At 37.3% G+C, this 17,818-nt stretch overlaps 1 protein-coding gene across 1 annotated transcript in view; it reads left to right on the forward strand.

Annotated features, from left to right (window-relative positions):
* Window positions 1-637: 637 nt before the first annotated feature.
* Window positions 638-17,818, forward strand: part of LOC138712359 (kielin/chordin-like protein) — a 51,918-nt gene continuing 34,737 nt past the window's right edge. Inside the window, exon 1 of the mRNA XM_069844025.1 lies at window positions 638-791. Coding sequence (XP_069700126.1) covers window positions 731-791 — 61 coding nt within the window. The 5' untranslated portion in view covers window positions 638-730. The remainder of the gene's footprint in view (window positions 792-17,818) is intronic.

Consider the following 17,818-nt stretch of genomic DNA (forward strand, 5'->3'; position numbering starts at 1 on the left):
TTGGCGAGATGAGGCTGAGGATTCGCTATAGATTACCTGGCATTCACCTTATGGTTGGGGAAAAACTCGGAAAAAACCCAACCAGATAATCAGCTCAAGCAGGGATCGAACCCGCGCCCGAGCGCAACTTCAGACCGGCAGGCAGGCGCCTTAACCGACTGAGCCACGCCGCGCGCCGATAGCTTTATTATTATTATTATTATTATTATTATTATTATTATTATTATTACTATTTTAATAACTTTCAGTAGGTACTTCAAATTTAATTTTTGTACAGAGATGATTTGAAGTTTCGAACAAACCACTAAACCGCTGTTGAAACAAATAATATCAACTCTTCTTTTAACCATGTGCTCTACCTGAAAGATTTTAACTTCTTCTGTCACTGATCAAGTGCGACTGACTTGCTGTTAAAAAAAAACAAAGTTGTCCTAAAAAAGAGACCCAGAAGTTGCATTATGATGGTGTGGGTGAGAGAGAGATAGACGAAAGGTGTTCTGTCCCTGGATCCAACGTATTTGGGGGCTCGGGCGAGAGCCTAAAACCTTCCACGCTGCACCTAAGAACACAAGAAATACAGAACCCGCCCCCTACAGTGACGTCATTACTGACCTCATTGCCCGTCGCGTACTGATGCGGGATTTGTGCCGTAGATAAAGTCGCGATCCGCGCAAGAAGCAGCAGAGAGCTGTCAGCGCTTGATTCTGTCGTGTCGTGTCGTGTCGTCGCCATGCTGCACTCACGCGTTCTCCTCGTCTTGGCGATCGCTGTCATCGCCGGCGCCACATCCAGTAAGTACCGAGATAAGCCATCATAAATGATAACAGATCAGCATTTCCTGCTTCATTTATATCAAATTTAGTACTTACACCTTTTCTTGTTTTAAATGTACCCTAACGGATGTGACATTTAGAACCACATTTTGCACCTATTTGCTGCGCTAGTGACTATCTAGAGCTATTTAAGCGTCTTCATTTTATTCAACCAGTAAAGAGATAGGTTTGGAAGTAAATCCCGAAAAGACAAAGTATATGATTATGTCTCGTGACCAGAATATTGTACGAAATGGAAATATAAAAATTGGAAATTTATCTTTTGAAGAGGTGGAGAAGTTCAAATATCTTGGAGCAACAGTAACAAATATAAATGATATTCGGGAGGAAATTAAACACAGAATAAATATGGGAAATGCCTGTTATTATTCGGCTGAGAAGCTTCTATCATCCAGTCTGCTGTCAAAAAATCTGAAAGTTAGAATTTATAAAACAGTTATATTACCGGTTGTTCTTTATGGTTGTGAAACTTGGACTCTCACTTTGAGAGAGGAACATAGGTTAAGGGTGTTTGAAAATAAGGTGCTTAGGAAAATATTTGGGGCTAAGAGGGATGAAGTTACAGGAGAATGGAGAAAGTTACATAACACAGAACTGCACGCATTGTATTCTTCACCTGACATCAATAGGAACATTAAATCCAGACGTTTGAGATGGGCAGGGCATGTAGCACGTATGGACGAATCCATAAATCCGTATGGAGTGTTAGTTGGGAGGCCGGAGGGAAAAAGACCTTTAGGGAGGCCGAGACGTAGATGGGAGGATAATATTAAAATGGATTTGAGGGAGGTGGGATATGATGATAGAGAATGGATTAATCTTGCTCAGGATAGGGACCAATGGCGGGCTTATGTGAGGGCGGCAATGAACCTCCGGGTTCCTTAAAAGCCAGTAAGTAAGTAATAAATTAGTATCATTTACTACAAAAACATATTAGATACATTTAAAAATGTATATGCATTAAATAATAATGAACACATTAAATATTAAAACAAAAAAATAAATTAAATAAATTTACCCCCGTATGAACAAAGTTCGTGGTCGGAGGTCCAAAATTGCACTGTGGATAAGATAAGTGGAAAGAAAAAAATAAACTATAAATATTCAAGTAATAAATATAGCATAGATTACAAATAATAGCCTATAGGATAAAATAAATTATAGTCAGATGTTAACGGAGCCGCATTTCTGACTCACTTTATAAAACTGTATTACCTAGGTTAGTGACTGTAGTTCATTCAACGTTAAGACCCTCTCTCAACATAAATGTGTATTACTCCGCGCACGTGTTCGACTAACCCTACTCCAACCTGTTATGTCGCAGCTTATTTATTTAAAATGTATTACATTACAAACAATAGCCTATAGGATCAAAATAAACGATAGTCACATGTTAACGAACCCATATTTCTGACTCACTTTATAAAACTGTATTGCCTAGGTTAGTGACTGTAGTTCATTCAACTTTAAGACTTTCTCTCAACATAAATGTGTATTACTCCGCGCACGTGTTCGACTAACCCAACTCCAACCTGTTATGTCGCAGGTTATTTATTTCAAATGTACAGTATTACATTACAAACAATAGCCTATAGGATAAAATAAATGATAGATGTTAACGGAGCCGCATTTCTGACTCACTTTATAAATGATAAAAGAGTGATGGAACGGAGAAAAATTCTCTCCGGCGCCGGGATTTGAACCCGGGTTTTCAGCTCTACGTGCTGATGCTTTATCCACTAAGCCACGCCGGATACAATCCCGACGCCGTTCAGAATCGTCTCAGATTAAGCTCCATCTCTTGGGTTCCCTCTGGTGGCCGCCCTCTCCACTACGTCATAGATGTCTATGAACGCAGGACCGAAGTCCATACATGTGTTGAGGGGCACTCAGATGAGTGACTGATTGGCCGGGATCCGACGGTATGGGCGCCGTCTTAAATCACAAAGTGATTTATTACGCATATCATATATATATATATATATATATATATTTTAATGTACCGAAGTACATATGATATTTCCATGCAGATATTCTGCGTCATCACATGATGAAAGAGTGATGGAACGGAGAAAAATTCTCTCCGGCGCCGGGATTTGAACCCGGGTTTTCAGCTCTACGTGCTATTCACTAAGCCACGCCGGATACAATCCCGACGCCGTTCAGAATCGTCTCAGATTAAGCTCTATCTCTTGGGTTCCCTCTGGTGGCCGCCCTCTGCACTACGTCATAGATGTCTATGTCACTTTATAAAACTGTATTGGCTAGGTTAGTGACTATAGTTCATTCAACGTTAAGACCCTCTCTCAACATAAATGTGTATTACTCCGCGCACGTGTTCGACTAACCCAACTCCAACCTGTTATGTCGCAGCTTATTTTTATTTCAAATGTATTACATTACAAACAATAGCCTATAGGATAAAATAAATGATAGTCAGATGTTAACGGAGCCGCATTTCTGACTCACTTTATAAAACTGTATTGGCTAGGTTAGTGACTATAGTTCATTCAACGTTAAGACCCTCTCTCAACATAAATGTGTATTACTCCGCGCACGTGTTCGACTAACCCAACTCCAACCGGTTATGTCGCAGCTTATTTTTATTTCAAATGTATTACATTACAAACAATAGCCTATAGGATAAAATAAATGATAGTCAGATGTTAACGGAGCCGCATTTCTGACTCACTTTATAAAACTGTATTACCTAGATTAGTGACTAGTTCATTCAACGTTAAGACCCTCTCCCAACATAAATGTGTATTACTCCGCGCAAGTGTTCGACTAACCCTACTCCAACGTGTTATGTTATGTCGCAGCTTATTTATTTCAAATGTATTACATTACAAACAATAGCCTATAGGATAAAATAAATGATAGATGTTAACGGAGCCGTATTTCTGACTCGCTTTATAAAACCGTATTGCCTACGTTAGTGAGTATAGTTCAGTCAATGTTAAGACCCTCTCGCAACATATATATATATGTATTACTCCGCGCACGTGTTCGACTAACCCTACTCCAACTTATTATGTTGCAGCTTATTTATTTCAAATACATATTAGATTACAAACAATAGCCTATATGATAAAATAAACGATAGTCACTTGTTAACGAAGCTATATTTCCTACTCACTTTATAAAATCTAAGTTAGTGACTATAGTCCATTCAACGTTAAAACTCTCTCTCAACATAAATGTGTATTACTCCGCGCACGTGTTCGACTAACCCCACTCCAACCTGTCATGTTGCATCTTATTTATTTAAAGTGCATTTCTCGCATTTTTACGCCTCTGTTAACGGTAACTACGTCCAAATGAAACATTGACAACGAGTATTCACTGTTGTTAAATATGTAGAGGGAGAGGGGAGAATTTCTCGCTGAAATAGCTATTAATTTTTTGTTTGTTTGTTTTTTAAGCATGTATATCAATTATAACAAATTCAATTTTAAAGTTTATGTTATAAGGTTATACATTGTTGTTGTTAACGTCCATTTTAATCACCATGATACCTGACATAGTATTTTGAATTTCTGGTATCATGGTAACTCTTTGTGTCTTACCTTATGACTTAATAGCTACTAGATAATTTACAAATCAATTACAAAATCGTATTATGAAAACAATAACAGCAACAAACGTTTATGAAAACATCAAACTTTAGTATTTCTGGTATAGTTAAAAAATGAAACGATACAGTCAAAATTTTATAATAATTACATGACTTTTATGTTAACGGATGATTTTTTTTAATGTTGAAATCCAGCTTATACTCGTATTTACAAACAACACTCAGAATAAGCTCACTGTAAGAAATTCACTCTAGAAGAGAAAATATTTTACCCACCGCACAGAAAATGAAAAGTAAAACTTCAGAAATGCAATTTCACGGAAAATATCGCTTTTCAGGCCAGTGTGGTACCAACACCACTACCACTACCATTAATAATAATAATAATAATAATAATAATAATAATAATAATAATAATAATAATAATAATAATTATAACAACAACAACAACAACAACAACAATACAAAAACATTTATTCAGATTTCCTTTCCCCGACTGAGAATGAACGCAGGAAAGCAAAAGTTGGGAAAAAGTCCAAAGGGGGGTAATTCTCCGGCTTCCCTCCCTTCAATTAGAAAACTGCAATATTAAAGTATCTCAACTATTTATATATTTTACAATAATTGCCAATTTATTCGATAAACAATATTATTCGCTATCATACCTGTTATGCGTCGGCATAACAAATATTCGTTTGTCAGTAGCACAGACCATTTTTACGGACTATTTCGTTAGTGAATGGGAGAAGAGTTCGAGGCAGAAGAAGATACCAGATGCTAGACGACATTAAGTTATATGGAACATAAGATGCGACAAAGAGGAAGGCATAACATAGGAAAGAGCGGAGAATACTGGGTTTGCAGTGAAATACCTGCTCTTGGGCAGAACACTATGAATGGAATGAATGAATGTCGTGTATAATTTTGAGAAAGAAAAAGGATACTCCACGTCTATGCTGTAAATGATTTAAATAATTCGTATAGTTCATCATTCATAATTTTGGTTTTGAATACAGGAAAAATGAATAATCGAATGCAACTAACATTGCAGACAACGAGCAAGTCCGAATCGCGGTGAACTAAGTTCTAAGTTCTGTGAGGACACATCCGATTTCAGATGCCTAAAATATCGGCAATAACTGAAATACATTATTTACGATGTATTCATAAGCTATTACGTTACGTCCATTTTCGGCTTTCCCCTTATCATAAGTTCCTTCAGTGGAATGGCGAAACTTGGAGTGAGACAAGTGGCCAACAGGCTTGGAGCTCACATATTCAGGTTTTCTCAGCCCCAAATCCCCTTGCAAGGACGCGTTTTCACATATATCTTAATTGTTTCTCCTCCCATTTCCTCCATTGACATTGGAATATACTGTATATTAAATAACATTTTTCACCCTTGTTTTTTTTTAATTTATTTATTGGTCGACCAGCAAACTTGCTATACAGACCACTGTCCTTGTTTAAGAGTTGTTGTTCTGTCTAAAGTGCATACAATATAGTGCATATTCTGCATTATATTCAGTTTGTAGTGTTAGCGAACTTTAAAGTTTAAAAAGGGCGATGAAAATATTTACAGTTATCTCCTTTTATTGTAACAAAAGATCGACTTGCAAACTAAATGATGGCATGGAATAATCACAATATGATTGGAATTGAAATTTACAAATATTAAAGTGAAATTGAGTAGCCCATTTCCATTTGTTTCTAATGTGAAAACATAGAAGGACATAGGAGCTGCCATAATTAGCGAGGAAAAGACAATAGTTCAGCTGCTTTTCTGAAATATTCCATCTTCTCGGGTCATTAAGTAACAAATGTAGTTATGGCTAGCTTATCTTTCCGTCTGAATGTAGGACAAGAGTCTCGTTGGGTGACCAAAGTTAATGTTCTATCCACGTGGTAAGGATAGCGAGACTTCATGCTCTAAACTTCAAACTTTCTTGGAGAGAGCAGGTTGATAACGTTATGGGTAAAGCATGGAGGGAACTTCACTTTATTATGAGAATCTTGAAAAAGGCTAGCCCCAAATCGTGGGAAATAGCATATCTAACGTTAGTGCGACCATTAATGGAATACGGTACTACATAATGGGATCCCTATAGAATATCTCAGATAAATTCCTTACAAAGAATCCAGTAGCCTATAGGACAGCTAAATTTGTTAAAGGGAAAAGAGGAGACGGGAATGATACGATAAAAGAACTTAAATGGGAAACATTGGAAAAACTAGAATAACATCATTATACAGAACACTCCGAGGTCAAAAAGCATGGGTAGACATAACGATTCGGCTAGAAAAGCCAAGGTACTATGGTACGAACGATCATGAGTTTAAAATCAAATGTAGGAAACAGAAAACGGATGTAGGTAAATTCTCATTTTTAAATCGAACTATAAATGATTGGAATAATTCACCTGCACCGGTCTTTGAGGGTTGTCCTTCCTTAAGGAGATTTAAAAATAAATTAAAAAGTTGTGTATAAAGTGTAAATTAAAAAAAAAAAAAAAAAAAAAGAGTCGTTACGTTACTTAAGGTGACATGTATTTACTTAGCCTGACGAGTTATTGCCTTGGTTTGAATTGTAACTTATTTCGAAATAGCTTGTAAGAGTCTCAGACTACAAATGTTCAGATTGATGTAGTTCTGTTTATAAGTATGAGTAAGGGTGTAATTGTTTGTCTTATTTGAACTCTTGTATCAGTGATGCGTGGTGAGTCAGTGAAGTTATGGTTTACAATAGCAGTGAATAGCTTCGAGCAGTGATAATTTATAGTGTGTTATATAGTGCCAGTGAAATGTGTTCTGAAGTGTCAGTGAAATGTGTCATAGTGCCAGTGCAGTGCGTGAGATGAGAGTGAAGTGAAAGGTTGTCAGTATCATGTGAACCTTATGTAGGGCCTATACATTTGTGTGGGTTGTGATATAAAATTAGGTTCACTTATTAATTAGGTTATTTTATGTATTATTAATGTAATTATTATGTATTATTTGTACTGTGTGTTTTAATTGTATTGCGTATTATTTTTATTGTAATTAAGTTACCACTGCCACCGGGTGTTTGCCAGCTTGCAGTGTAAATAAATACATAGAACATATAAGTATTTCTCCTAAATATCTGCCATGAATTACAGTTCGGTAACATTAGATAAACAAGCGACTAAATAAACAAACAAAGCGCCTTAGCCGACTGAGCTACGGTACGCCGGTGGCATTTCATTTTACGAAGGCAGAACTAAATAAGTTGAAACCGCAGTTCTTTTCTGAACTTCATAATACTAAATCAGTGATTTGATGATAAACTTAGTTCATAGGTCGAAAATACATTTTCAACTACTGTATGGCCATTGATTTGACGAACATTATAAGTTACCAGCGTTCATTAAGTGAGAATAAATTCTGAACATTGTACATTCGTCAACTTATGTTGATCATGGTTCGATGTAACCAATAGATGCTGTGTGTCCACAGGCGGTGTTGCTAACACCGGAAATCAGTGTGATATTGGCCTTAGCACCAATCGTAGATGTTTGTTTTTGGTGATGTGGGCCCCGGTGCTCGATGCCCGCCCACCAGCGCATGTTGCACTCAAGGTTCTTCTTGTAACCATGGCACTATTTCGCGATGATACAACATATCTCTGGTGATATTGTTACGTGGGACAAGGCTACCAGCACAATGGAAGACTATTTATCAACCAAGAAGGACTGCCGTTTCCAAATATAGGTCGAAAACTAGGAGAGTAAAAGTAAGTTATTAAGTTTCAAGACGTGAGTTCAAAGAACAAGAACCCTCAAAAGGCAAGTGGGAAAGAACAGTCTGAAAACATAGGGAAGTTGTGTTTGTCTTTATGAAATATTATAATGGTGCAACACGGGCGTTAACAACGAATGTTTTGGTTATTTCCTCTTCCTCTTTTAATCTCGTTCTGTCGCTTTTGGAATTCCGGTGGTTAACATACTTCCATATACCTTATATCTTCGGGCAAGAGCGATATATGTTTTAGCATCGCTTCCTGAGAAAGGACTCTAAGCCGAGGGTTCCTTTTTATAGATACATTAGCATGTGAAAGAAACACCCTCTGAATAAGAAAGAATGGAAGATAGAAGTAATAAAAGAAGGAAAAAGAACCAAGGATGATGATAAAAGAATAAATACAGGGAAATAAAAAGTAATGAATGAAACTAGAAAAAAGAATGACTGAATAAACAAAAAAGGGATAAAAGGGAAAAGAAAATGCGTTAATGCAAATGGGAGGTAGGTAAATCTAGAGCGGATACTTTTGGGAAAAGAACTTGATACTTTCACAATACTTTTCAGCTTTAAAGAGGTTTTTCCTTTCTTTTATTGATTCATTCTGACTTCGTTCCTTTTTTATTTTTCCTTTCTTTTGTACTTACTCTCCGTGCTCCCGATTTCAGCGTTGTTCTTGTTCGATCACTGTTTTGAAACTTCTACTTCTTGTATATTCTCGCATATACTCAGTTTTTTTTTTTTTTTTTGCTATGCTGCTTGCTTGTTAATATTATCTGACGTCACAATATGTTGCAACCCATAAACTACGTTTAGTGTTTTCAGTTTTATTACAGTTTAATCCAAAACTCGTGATACGTGAAATCTGACTGCAGATTCTGAAAGCTCGTTAAAATTTACGTATTGTACTTGAACAATATGTAAAATATTAATTATGTAATAAAATAAATTATGTAGAGAGAAAAATGTTTATATACTTCTTAATTTAGATACAGGTTTATATTGTCTAGCTTTTACACGTACTGAGTTATTTGGTATTTAACGATGATACGCGCCAGCGTGATTTGAATTTTGTGTCTAGTGTAGACGCGTGGATAAATGTTATGCAACGTTAAAGGAGAGAAGTGGGGAGAAAAAAAGAATGAGTGAATAATAATGGAAAGAGAAAAGGAAAGAAGAAAAAAGAATGAATGACAGTACGAAAGAAGAAAATATAAATGAATGGGTAACAACAGAAAGGAAATTAAAAAGAAAGACACGGTCCATATAAATTGATAATTGGATGGATGGATGGATGGATGAATGAGTGGATGGATAGATGTATGGATGAATGAGTGGATGGATGGATGGATGGATGGATGGATGAGTGGATGGATGGATGAATGAGTGGATGGATAGATGGATGGATGGATGGATGGATGAATGAGTGGATGGATGGATGGATGAGTGGATGGATGGATGAATGAGTGGATGGATAGATCGATGGATGAATGAGTGGATGGATAGATGGATGGATGAATGAGTGGATGGATAGATGGATGGATGAATGAGTGGATGGATGGATGGATGAATGAGTGGATGGATGGATGGATGAATGAGTGGATGGATGGATGGATAAATGAGTGGATGGATGGATGGATGGATGAATGAGTGTATGGGTGAATCAATGAGTGGGTGGACGAATCAGTGAATGGATGGGCGAATCAATAAGTGGATGGATGAATCAATGAGTAGATGGATGAATCAATGAGTAGATGGATGAATCAATGAGTAGATGGATGAATCAATGATTGGATGAATGAATCAATGATTGGATGAATGAATCAATTAAAGAATAGGGTAAACTAGGGTCTGTTGGACAGTCGGACATGTTGGACACTCTGTACTTTAAAGTATTACCTCGCCACTTGTGGGCACCACATTCTGCTAGAAGTCAATGACGGAAGTAGCCACGAGTGGGGCTACTTCCGTCATTAACTTCTAGCAGAATGTGGTGCCCACAAGTGGCGAGGTAATACTTTAAAGTACAGAGTGTCCAACATGTCCGACTGTCCAACAGACCCTAGTTTACCCTAATTGAAAAAAGAAATAAATAAATTGAAAATAAGTAAAATAATGGTATAAAAAGTGCGAAGAATGCAGGAAAGCGAAGCGAACAAGAACAGATAATTGCATAGAATAAATTCTTATATGAGAGATTAAAAGAATGTTTCGGGTTATGTTCATACAATTAAATAAAGAAAGATGAACAATCATGAACTATTATAAGCAGTCGAATGAAATTTGAAGGATGGACGCGACTTGCTTTCTTAACATCGACATTCTTGTTTCGTTGGAGATCCTATACGTTACAGGAACGTTCTGTAATCGTAATTTATTCAACTTTTCGTTGATAACAGCTACCGGTACCTAGACATAACTTTAGATACATTTCAAGGCCAACAAAATACGTTACTCATTTGCTCATTGTGCGAATGTTACCTCAGACCTGGGATAGTATGTGATATGAGGTCTGAACTAATAAATTAGAGCAAAATGGACGAAAAATACAAACAACGGAACTGTAATACCGCGGGAAATCTTGAGAAGAAGGAAGATTTTCTGATAACTCTTGCACTCGTTGTGTGTTTTTTTTTTTTTTTTTTTTTTTTTTTAGATCGTCACTGATGCCAATGCACCAACGACTTTTGGAGATGAAGCACCATCCACAAGTACTGTGTATGATTGCGGAAATCAAACGTGATCGTATTTATATCAGCGATGGATCAAAAATAATTACAAATGAACAGATAACAAAGTCCTTAGGAACTTACTTTTGGAAAGTAAAAGAAAAACGAATGAGGGAAATAAATAAGTTAAAAGATATGTAAAATAAATTTTATAATGTAAGAAGGTCTACCTACGTATATATTTTAAATAAAATGTATGTTGATAAGTGAGTGATAGCTATATGACCGGAGGTCAATGCTGTTATTCAACATTGTAACGCACTGCAGCCAAATAAATAAAACTAAAATAAATATCAGTGACGATTTCCGCGAAGTTTGAACTTCTACAAGGACCACTGATTAAAAACATAATCGAATTACCTACACCGATATTCGAGAGTCTTTGGGAATAGGTATGAGTACAAGGCAAAAAAATCCTTCATAATCATCTAGCTGTGAGGAAGATATTTGTTCGGTGAATTCCACATAATTTGACAGAAGCTGAGAAACATTTGCGTATTGTTTGGTTCACGGAAATACTTTAACAATTCAAATTCTGCTATTAATATAAGATAACGGATTTAATGTGGGCATGCATGAACAAATGAATGCCTTAAATGAGGGAACATTGCGGGCGGTATCGACGCACCTCACATGAGGGACAAAACCGAAATCCTTGCTACAATCCTCAAATGTTATACAGAAAAACGCTCCACATTTAAAGTAGAACCAATTTTGTCACTTTGCCTTACTTTTGCGAATACAACCTTATTATCTTGCAATAAGCACATTTATTTGATTTATATAATTTCTAAACGTGTTAACTTGTAAATAAAAAATGTATCCGGTAGTTTTGGAGAAATAACTTCACATATACAGTGTGTTCGGGTGATTGTGTGACAAACTTTGATGTGATAGATGGTGTCATATGGAATAACTTTTGCTTATAAACCCATATCCGGCGACACTCCAGTACGAAGCTACATGCCGTTGAAAGCAGCGAGTTTTTCCCATGACAATCTTGACTCATCCCTTTTCTGTATTAAATGCCTGGAATTACAGCAACCTGTTGAATGTATCTCCATCTTTGGTTGCGTAATACTAAGGGGTTCTTGAACGTGCTCGGCAGTCAGTGATGAGATGCAACGAGCAGAGTGGGCGTCATGTTGAGAACGCCTTGAAACCACAGGCGATGTGCTACTGGATGTTCAGTTCAAAGTGTGTCATGGCTCGCTGTATGCCGTCATGTGGCTAGCCGATGAGCCTACAGAATTCAATCTTCCTACACTTCCGCAGAGGTGTATAACCTATGAGGCAGAGAAGTTGCCTAGCAAGTACGGCGTTCATTCTGAAGAGTACGTACCGATACGTACGGTAACGCCGGTAGTGGCAGGAATGTGAACTGTTTGAAAATACGTACTGTCGGGATATGGGGAGAGGGTTAAGACGATTACTTACGTATTTGTTGACATTAACTTCGACGGTCAACATGGACACGGAGCATTTGATTTGTGTTGTGGAGTGTTACCGTACGCAACCGATGATAACAAATACCCTGCGTACGACTTGCCGGCGCAAAACACAGTTCGAAAGAGGTTATGGTAGCACACAGACCGTACAGACCGCCATCTGTTGCTACGACGTTCAAGTTATACCGTACACGTTCTCAAGTTCAGATTGAAGAACGCCTTAAATAATAGGCAACTTCTCTAACATATAAGCTGAAACTCGCTTCAAATCGGTGACCCAACAACAGGGACGTCATGACACACTTAGAAATGAACACCCAGTATAGGTACATTAATTTATACTAGGGGCAGAAGAAATGGGCGGGTATGGCGAACCCCTTATTCACTACCCCGACTCCTATACAACTCGGAACCTGCTTGGTGTATGGTCCTGTCCTAAATAACTTACCCCTCCATTCAAACGTTTTGAACTATAGAAAAACTTAAAAGAATAAAATAATAACGTGATTTCTAGTAAGTACAAATACCTGATTTACTGAATATTGTTGTTTTGTTTACTCAACTGTCCGAACACAGGTCTGAAACTCATAAATTACAACAATAATGCATTACTCATGAGGTAACTAAGCCAGGAGATAATGGGTTATGGTGGCCAGTTTTCTTTCCCCCTCCATTGCATACATCGCTGACTAGTAACATATTACACTACTCAGGCTTTAGATGATATTATCATTTATAATATTTCGTAAGTTAGCCATTTCACAAATGTAATAATTATTATAACGTAGGCTAATGTAAACCTAATAGGAGAAATTAAATATTTAGCATTACACACAAGTATTTTATGTTTGTTTTTTTTTTCAGAATATTGTATTGAAATAGTAAATGCTAAATAATTGTTATACAATTACCCTATTAACTTTGTGAATCATGAGAAAATTAATGTGCAAAAAATTATATAATATAATTTTACTGTGTGTAGAAAATGTACACGTTATTATAACATGAACGAGTTTCGTAATAAAAAATACTTACGTACTATAAGCATACTTAAGAAAGACTTAGCTTAACAAAACAAATAACGCAATAAATATGACTAAAAATCGTTCTGCACAAATACTTTGAATCGATCGTAGAGAAATACCACACTCCTTGGCAGTGACTGCATTGATGATAGGGCACTTTTAAAGTCCTCACAATCTTTAAGTTCTTTTAAGAAACAGTAAACGTGGTTAATAACGCCTTTAGTATGACTTCTGGCATCAGGGTTTGACTGAAACATGATAGCGATTACTTGGATGATTAGTATAAAATAAAAATAAATTATGAGTGATTAGTATTAAAATACTGTTTATTATGATATAATGTATTTGCGAACAAGCTATAACATAATAGTATCACAGATGAGCACTTGTCAACAACTAGCATTCGAAGGCAGCGACAGGAAGGTCTCTTTGTTCCGGCCGTAAACCGCTAGAGAAAGTGTGGAGTGAGTAGTTTCCGCACAAGACCAAAAACCCGCCTATTTCTTCTGCCTTTACTATAGTAAAGATGTACCGACATGTAATCATTTGTTTTGTGAAAACATGTAATAAACGAGAAATCAAAAGAGTCATCTCAACAAAACGGTAGTTGTTTCCTCGTTTCAGGCATTCCACGCTGCAAACGAGAAAAAAAATGTTTGAATAATAGTCATGGGTGAAATTGTTTTCAAGGTTATGTAGCTTTGTACTGGGGCGTCTCAAGATAAGGGTTTATAAGTAAAAGTTGTTCCATTTTGCACCACCTATCACACCTCACCCGAACACCCTGTACATACAGACAGGTACCCCTCAAATAGGCCTACTAGTTTCTCCATATTAGGATGTCGAGAGCGCATATTTCAGAGAAAATTCTGACTTCTATTTGTTTCAGCATTACAGTACTTCACAGACCTGTATGTAACGAGAAAGAAAAACTTTAACAGTTTGTAAGAATATACCATCACAGTCTACTATATACAGTCACGAAGCTTGAGTTTTGAGGGTGCTAGAAACAATAGGCTGTGACGGTTCTATTTTGCATTGCCTGTAATGAGGCGATATTAGCGATCCTAGTGTTGAGGAACTATCTAATGTTTGCATATTTATTACGTATTGAGCTTCGCGACTGTATATACTAGACTGTGATACCATAGAGAAAATGAAGTAAATCCATTCTCAGAATGTATGTCTTATTATTTATTATATTGGTTACAATTGTATATAGCGACATAATTTTATGCACATTTTTACATTCGTTTTTGTATGCATAACTTCAGACTTTGTTATCACGATATGACATTGAGTACCGTACTACCAAGGCCGCGTGCGTCCAAACCGAAGGCTCGCTCCCACACCTTCGTAAGTGGAATATTAATCAGGCTCTCCAGAGGTGATGGTGGTGATGACGACGACGACGACGATGATGATGATGATGAAGACTGTGGTGATGAGACTGGTGAAAAGTTTGTAGTGCAGTACGACTACAATTCTGTGAATGGTTGTAAGCGTACCGTGGCTTAGTAAATAATGATATGCCAGTTCAGTTCAAGCATTGGTACCGAACACAGACGCACGGTAAGAGATGTCTGTCAAGCGGACGTCTCTAAATATGCAACAAAAACTCAAAGTTCCATCGAATTGAAATTGGCGAAAACTTTAAACGTATAGCAAATAATTAATACAAAATTAATGCTCCCACGCGATTTATAATGTCGCTGCTTGCTGGGCTAAAATTTCAACTCAAACTCTGAAGACAACCTGGAATAAATTACTTCCATATGAAATCGAAAGGGCAACTTCTGAATAAAAAAACCTTATGTAAAATTCACCAGCCATTTTGCTGCAGACACGACTCTTCTCAGAGCCGCTTGTAAAATATTAATAATGTTTCTTGAAGAACATTGTAAAACTAAGTATACGAGTAAGTTTGTTAGGAACTTTATCAGTCCTAAAAATATTACAGCTCATAAAAGAAAAAGAAAAACTGTATATTTGATATATGAAGGTGTAATTTGTGTTTAGTATTAAAGCAAATCGGTGGTATTGGACAGCAACCTCACATATTCCTACATAAAAATCAATTTTACAGGAGAGCGGAGAAATATTTTAGTATCTTGATAACGAACAAATGTCCGACATAAGAGAGTATTTAAATCTTTTCTTGTAAGTTTGTGTCTATTCCTTGACTTAACATTTATGCCCATAACTTTTTCTTGTTGAATATTTTCATAATTTTCGCACCGCCACATGAAATTGAAATGGAAGTTAATTATTGTGCTGCAGGCTCCTTTGATTCTTCTAGTATACACAGGAATGAAATAAAAGTTAATTTTGTAATTCATTCCTTTGCATTTTTGCAGAACAATAATTAATTAATGCGGAATGTTGGGAAAACGCAACACTAGGCAGATATGGGGATGTGTTTGCAGAAGTTTCGGGAAAATTTCTTTATTGGGAAATAAGTGAAATATTATTGTGTTCATTTTATTTTTACATAATATGAGTTTGCTATTCAACACCATCGAAATGTTACATTATATAACACTGCATACTTATTTGTGGTACTATCGTGATTATAGATCTTTTCCTAGAGCGCCTGCATCGCTGCAACCTTCATTAACCAAAAGAGGTGAACTCTTTCTGTGAAGGATTTTATACAGAATTGCAGTTGTAAGTGTAGGTACTCGAATGCACAAGCCATTCTGAACTCAGAGGTCAAATGCCATGATTTGCTCAGAGTACCAGTGTTTGTATCTCGGATGTAACTTCACCTCATTAATCACATGTTGCGCCCTTGCCCAAGAGGATGTAGACATAATCGCTAGCTGAGTCAGCGGCAATTAAACACCAAGCTGTGCAAGGTGAACAACTCGCATTTCCATATTATGCGTTAACGACTGACTGATGCACTACAAGCAAAACCTCGACATTGTTAGTGTGAAGCGATACTGATCAAGTACCGTGTTTAAAAGAACATTATTTTAGTAGTTTATTACTATTATTAGTACCGTTATTAATCATAACCTACCGGTATCTCGCATATCTTTACCGTTTAGATGAGATGTTGTTTGTTGGCCTACCAATCCGATCCGATCCGTGACGCGAACAGCCCATGAAGGGCCAAGGCCGACCAGCCGGCTGCTGGCCCCACGTCCACATGCTTCAGCAGAGTTGAACGATCATCCACCTAGAACGGAGGTATCGCGTGGTCAGCATGATAGCCGTTATAGCTGATTTTAAAAAAACCGGATTTCGCTACTTAAACCGTACGTACCGTAGCTCCCTAAATTCAAGTAGGTAGGCATTGGTCCCATACATTGGCCGACATTTCATGAACAAATTCTCTCCCCATGACGACTCCGCATTCCGTAACGCGAGTTCAGGTATATTTAACGACGTTGTACCAACTCTTCAGTTTTTTAGCGTCGTTTGAATTACTAGGCGATATGTCTGAAGGCAGATATAGGTCTATTCGTCAGGCCAGTCCGTGAGTATGCGAACCATGACCCGCCCAATGTTTACTAGGCAGGATGACACTGCAGTGGTTTGTCATTGCCTTCCGCAGTATGGGAATGCAAGACGTCACAGAACACCCAGTCCCGTGGACGGAAGATAAGTTATTTCATATGAAGAGCTAATCGCAAGATCTATGTTAAAATCCTTAAGCGATTAAAACATGAAGGGGTGGGAGTGGAGAACAGCGAATACTTTATAACGAGGTGGAACAAACACGACAGGCCTCCTTCTGCAGAGCGAACATCGGCGAATATATATTGAACTTCATACTCGACAAATTTGAACCGAACATAGCGCTTTTAATGCATGATGCTAATAGACACAACGGCGGACTATCTTGTGCAGTACATTCAGTAAAAGGTATAATCCATGGGGAGTATAGAGGGCATGGAGATAGAGCTCCATGCTTTCATGACCTCGTCACTAGAATGAAGTGGTGTGGTCGGCATCACACTCCGACCACCTTTTACCCTCGGAAAAGACCCGATATTGAATTTGACAGGAGGATGGGTGAATCTCCGGGGTCTTTCTGGAAGTTTTGTTAACGATAAAATCCCTCTGCCTCCTGGGATTGAAAGCAGTCCTCAACGAATTGTTCAGCATATTCAATAGCCTACTTGAATTTAATCATGTTGTGTTAATATTTACAGAAAATGTTCTGAAGGTCTGCGACTATTTGCCTTCTGCATTATTTCTCCAAACCGCAGTCACGGTGTTTGTCCAAATGTCGTGTAAATGTGATCATATGATACATGGGCTTCCCCGTCTGCGTAATACATTACCTCATAGAACACCCAGAATAAAAAAAAAAACGTTTACTCTGACCGTACAAGGTCGAACACACTACACAGCACGACGGAAAATCACAGCACGGAAATGCGATCTTTAATATAGAAATCAACAGGATATTTGAATCGATTTTTGTAAAACAACACAT

Source organism: Periplaneta americana, chromosome 13 (assembly GCF_040183065.1).
Source record: "Periplaneta americana isolate PAMFEO1 chromosome 13, P.americana_PAMFEO1_priV1, whole genome shotgun sequence".
In the NCBI taxonomy this organism is placed as follows: domain Eukaryota; kingdom Metazoa; phylum Arthropoda; class Insecta; order Blattodea; family Blattidae; genus Periplaneta; species Periplaneta americana.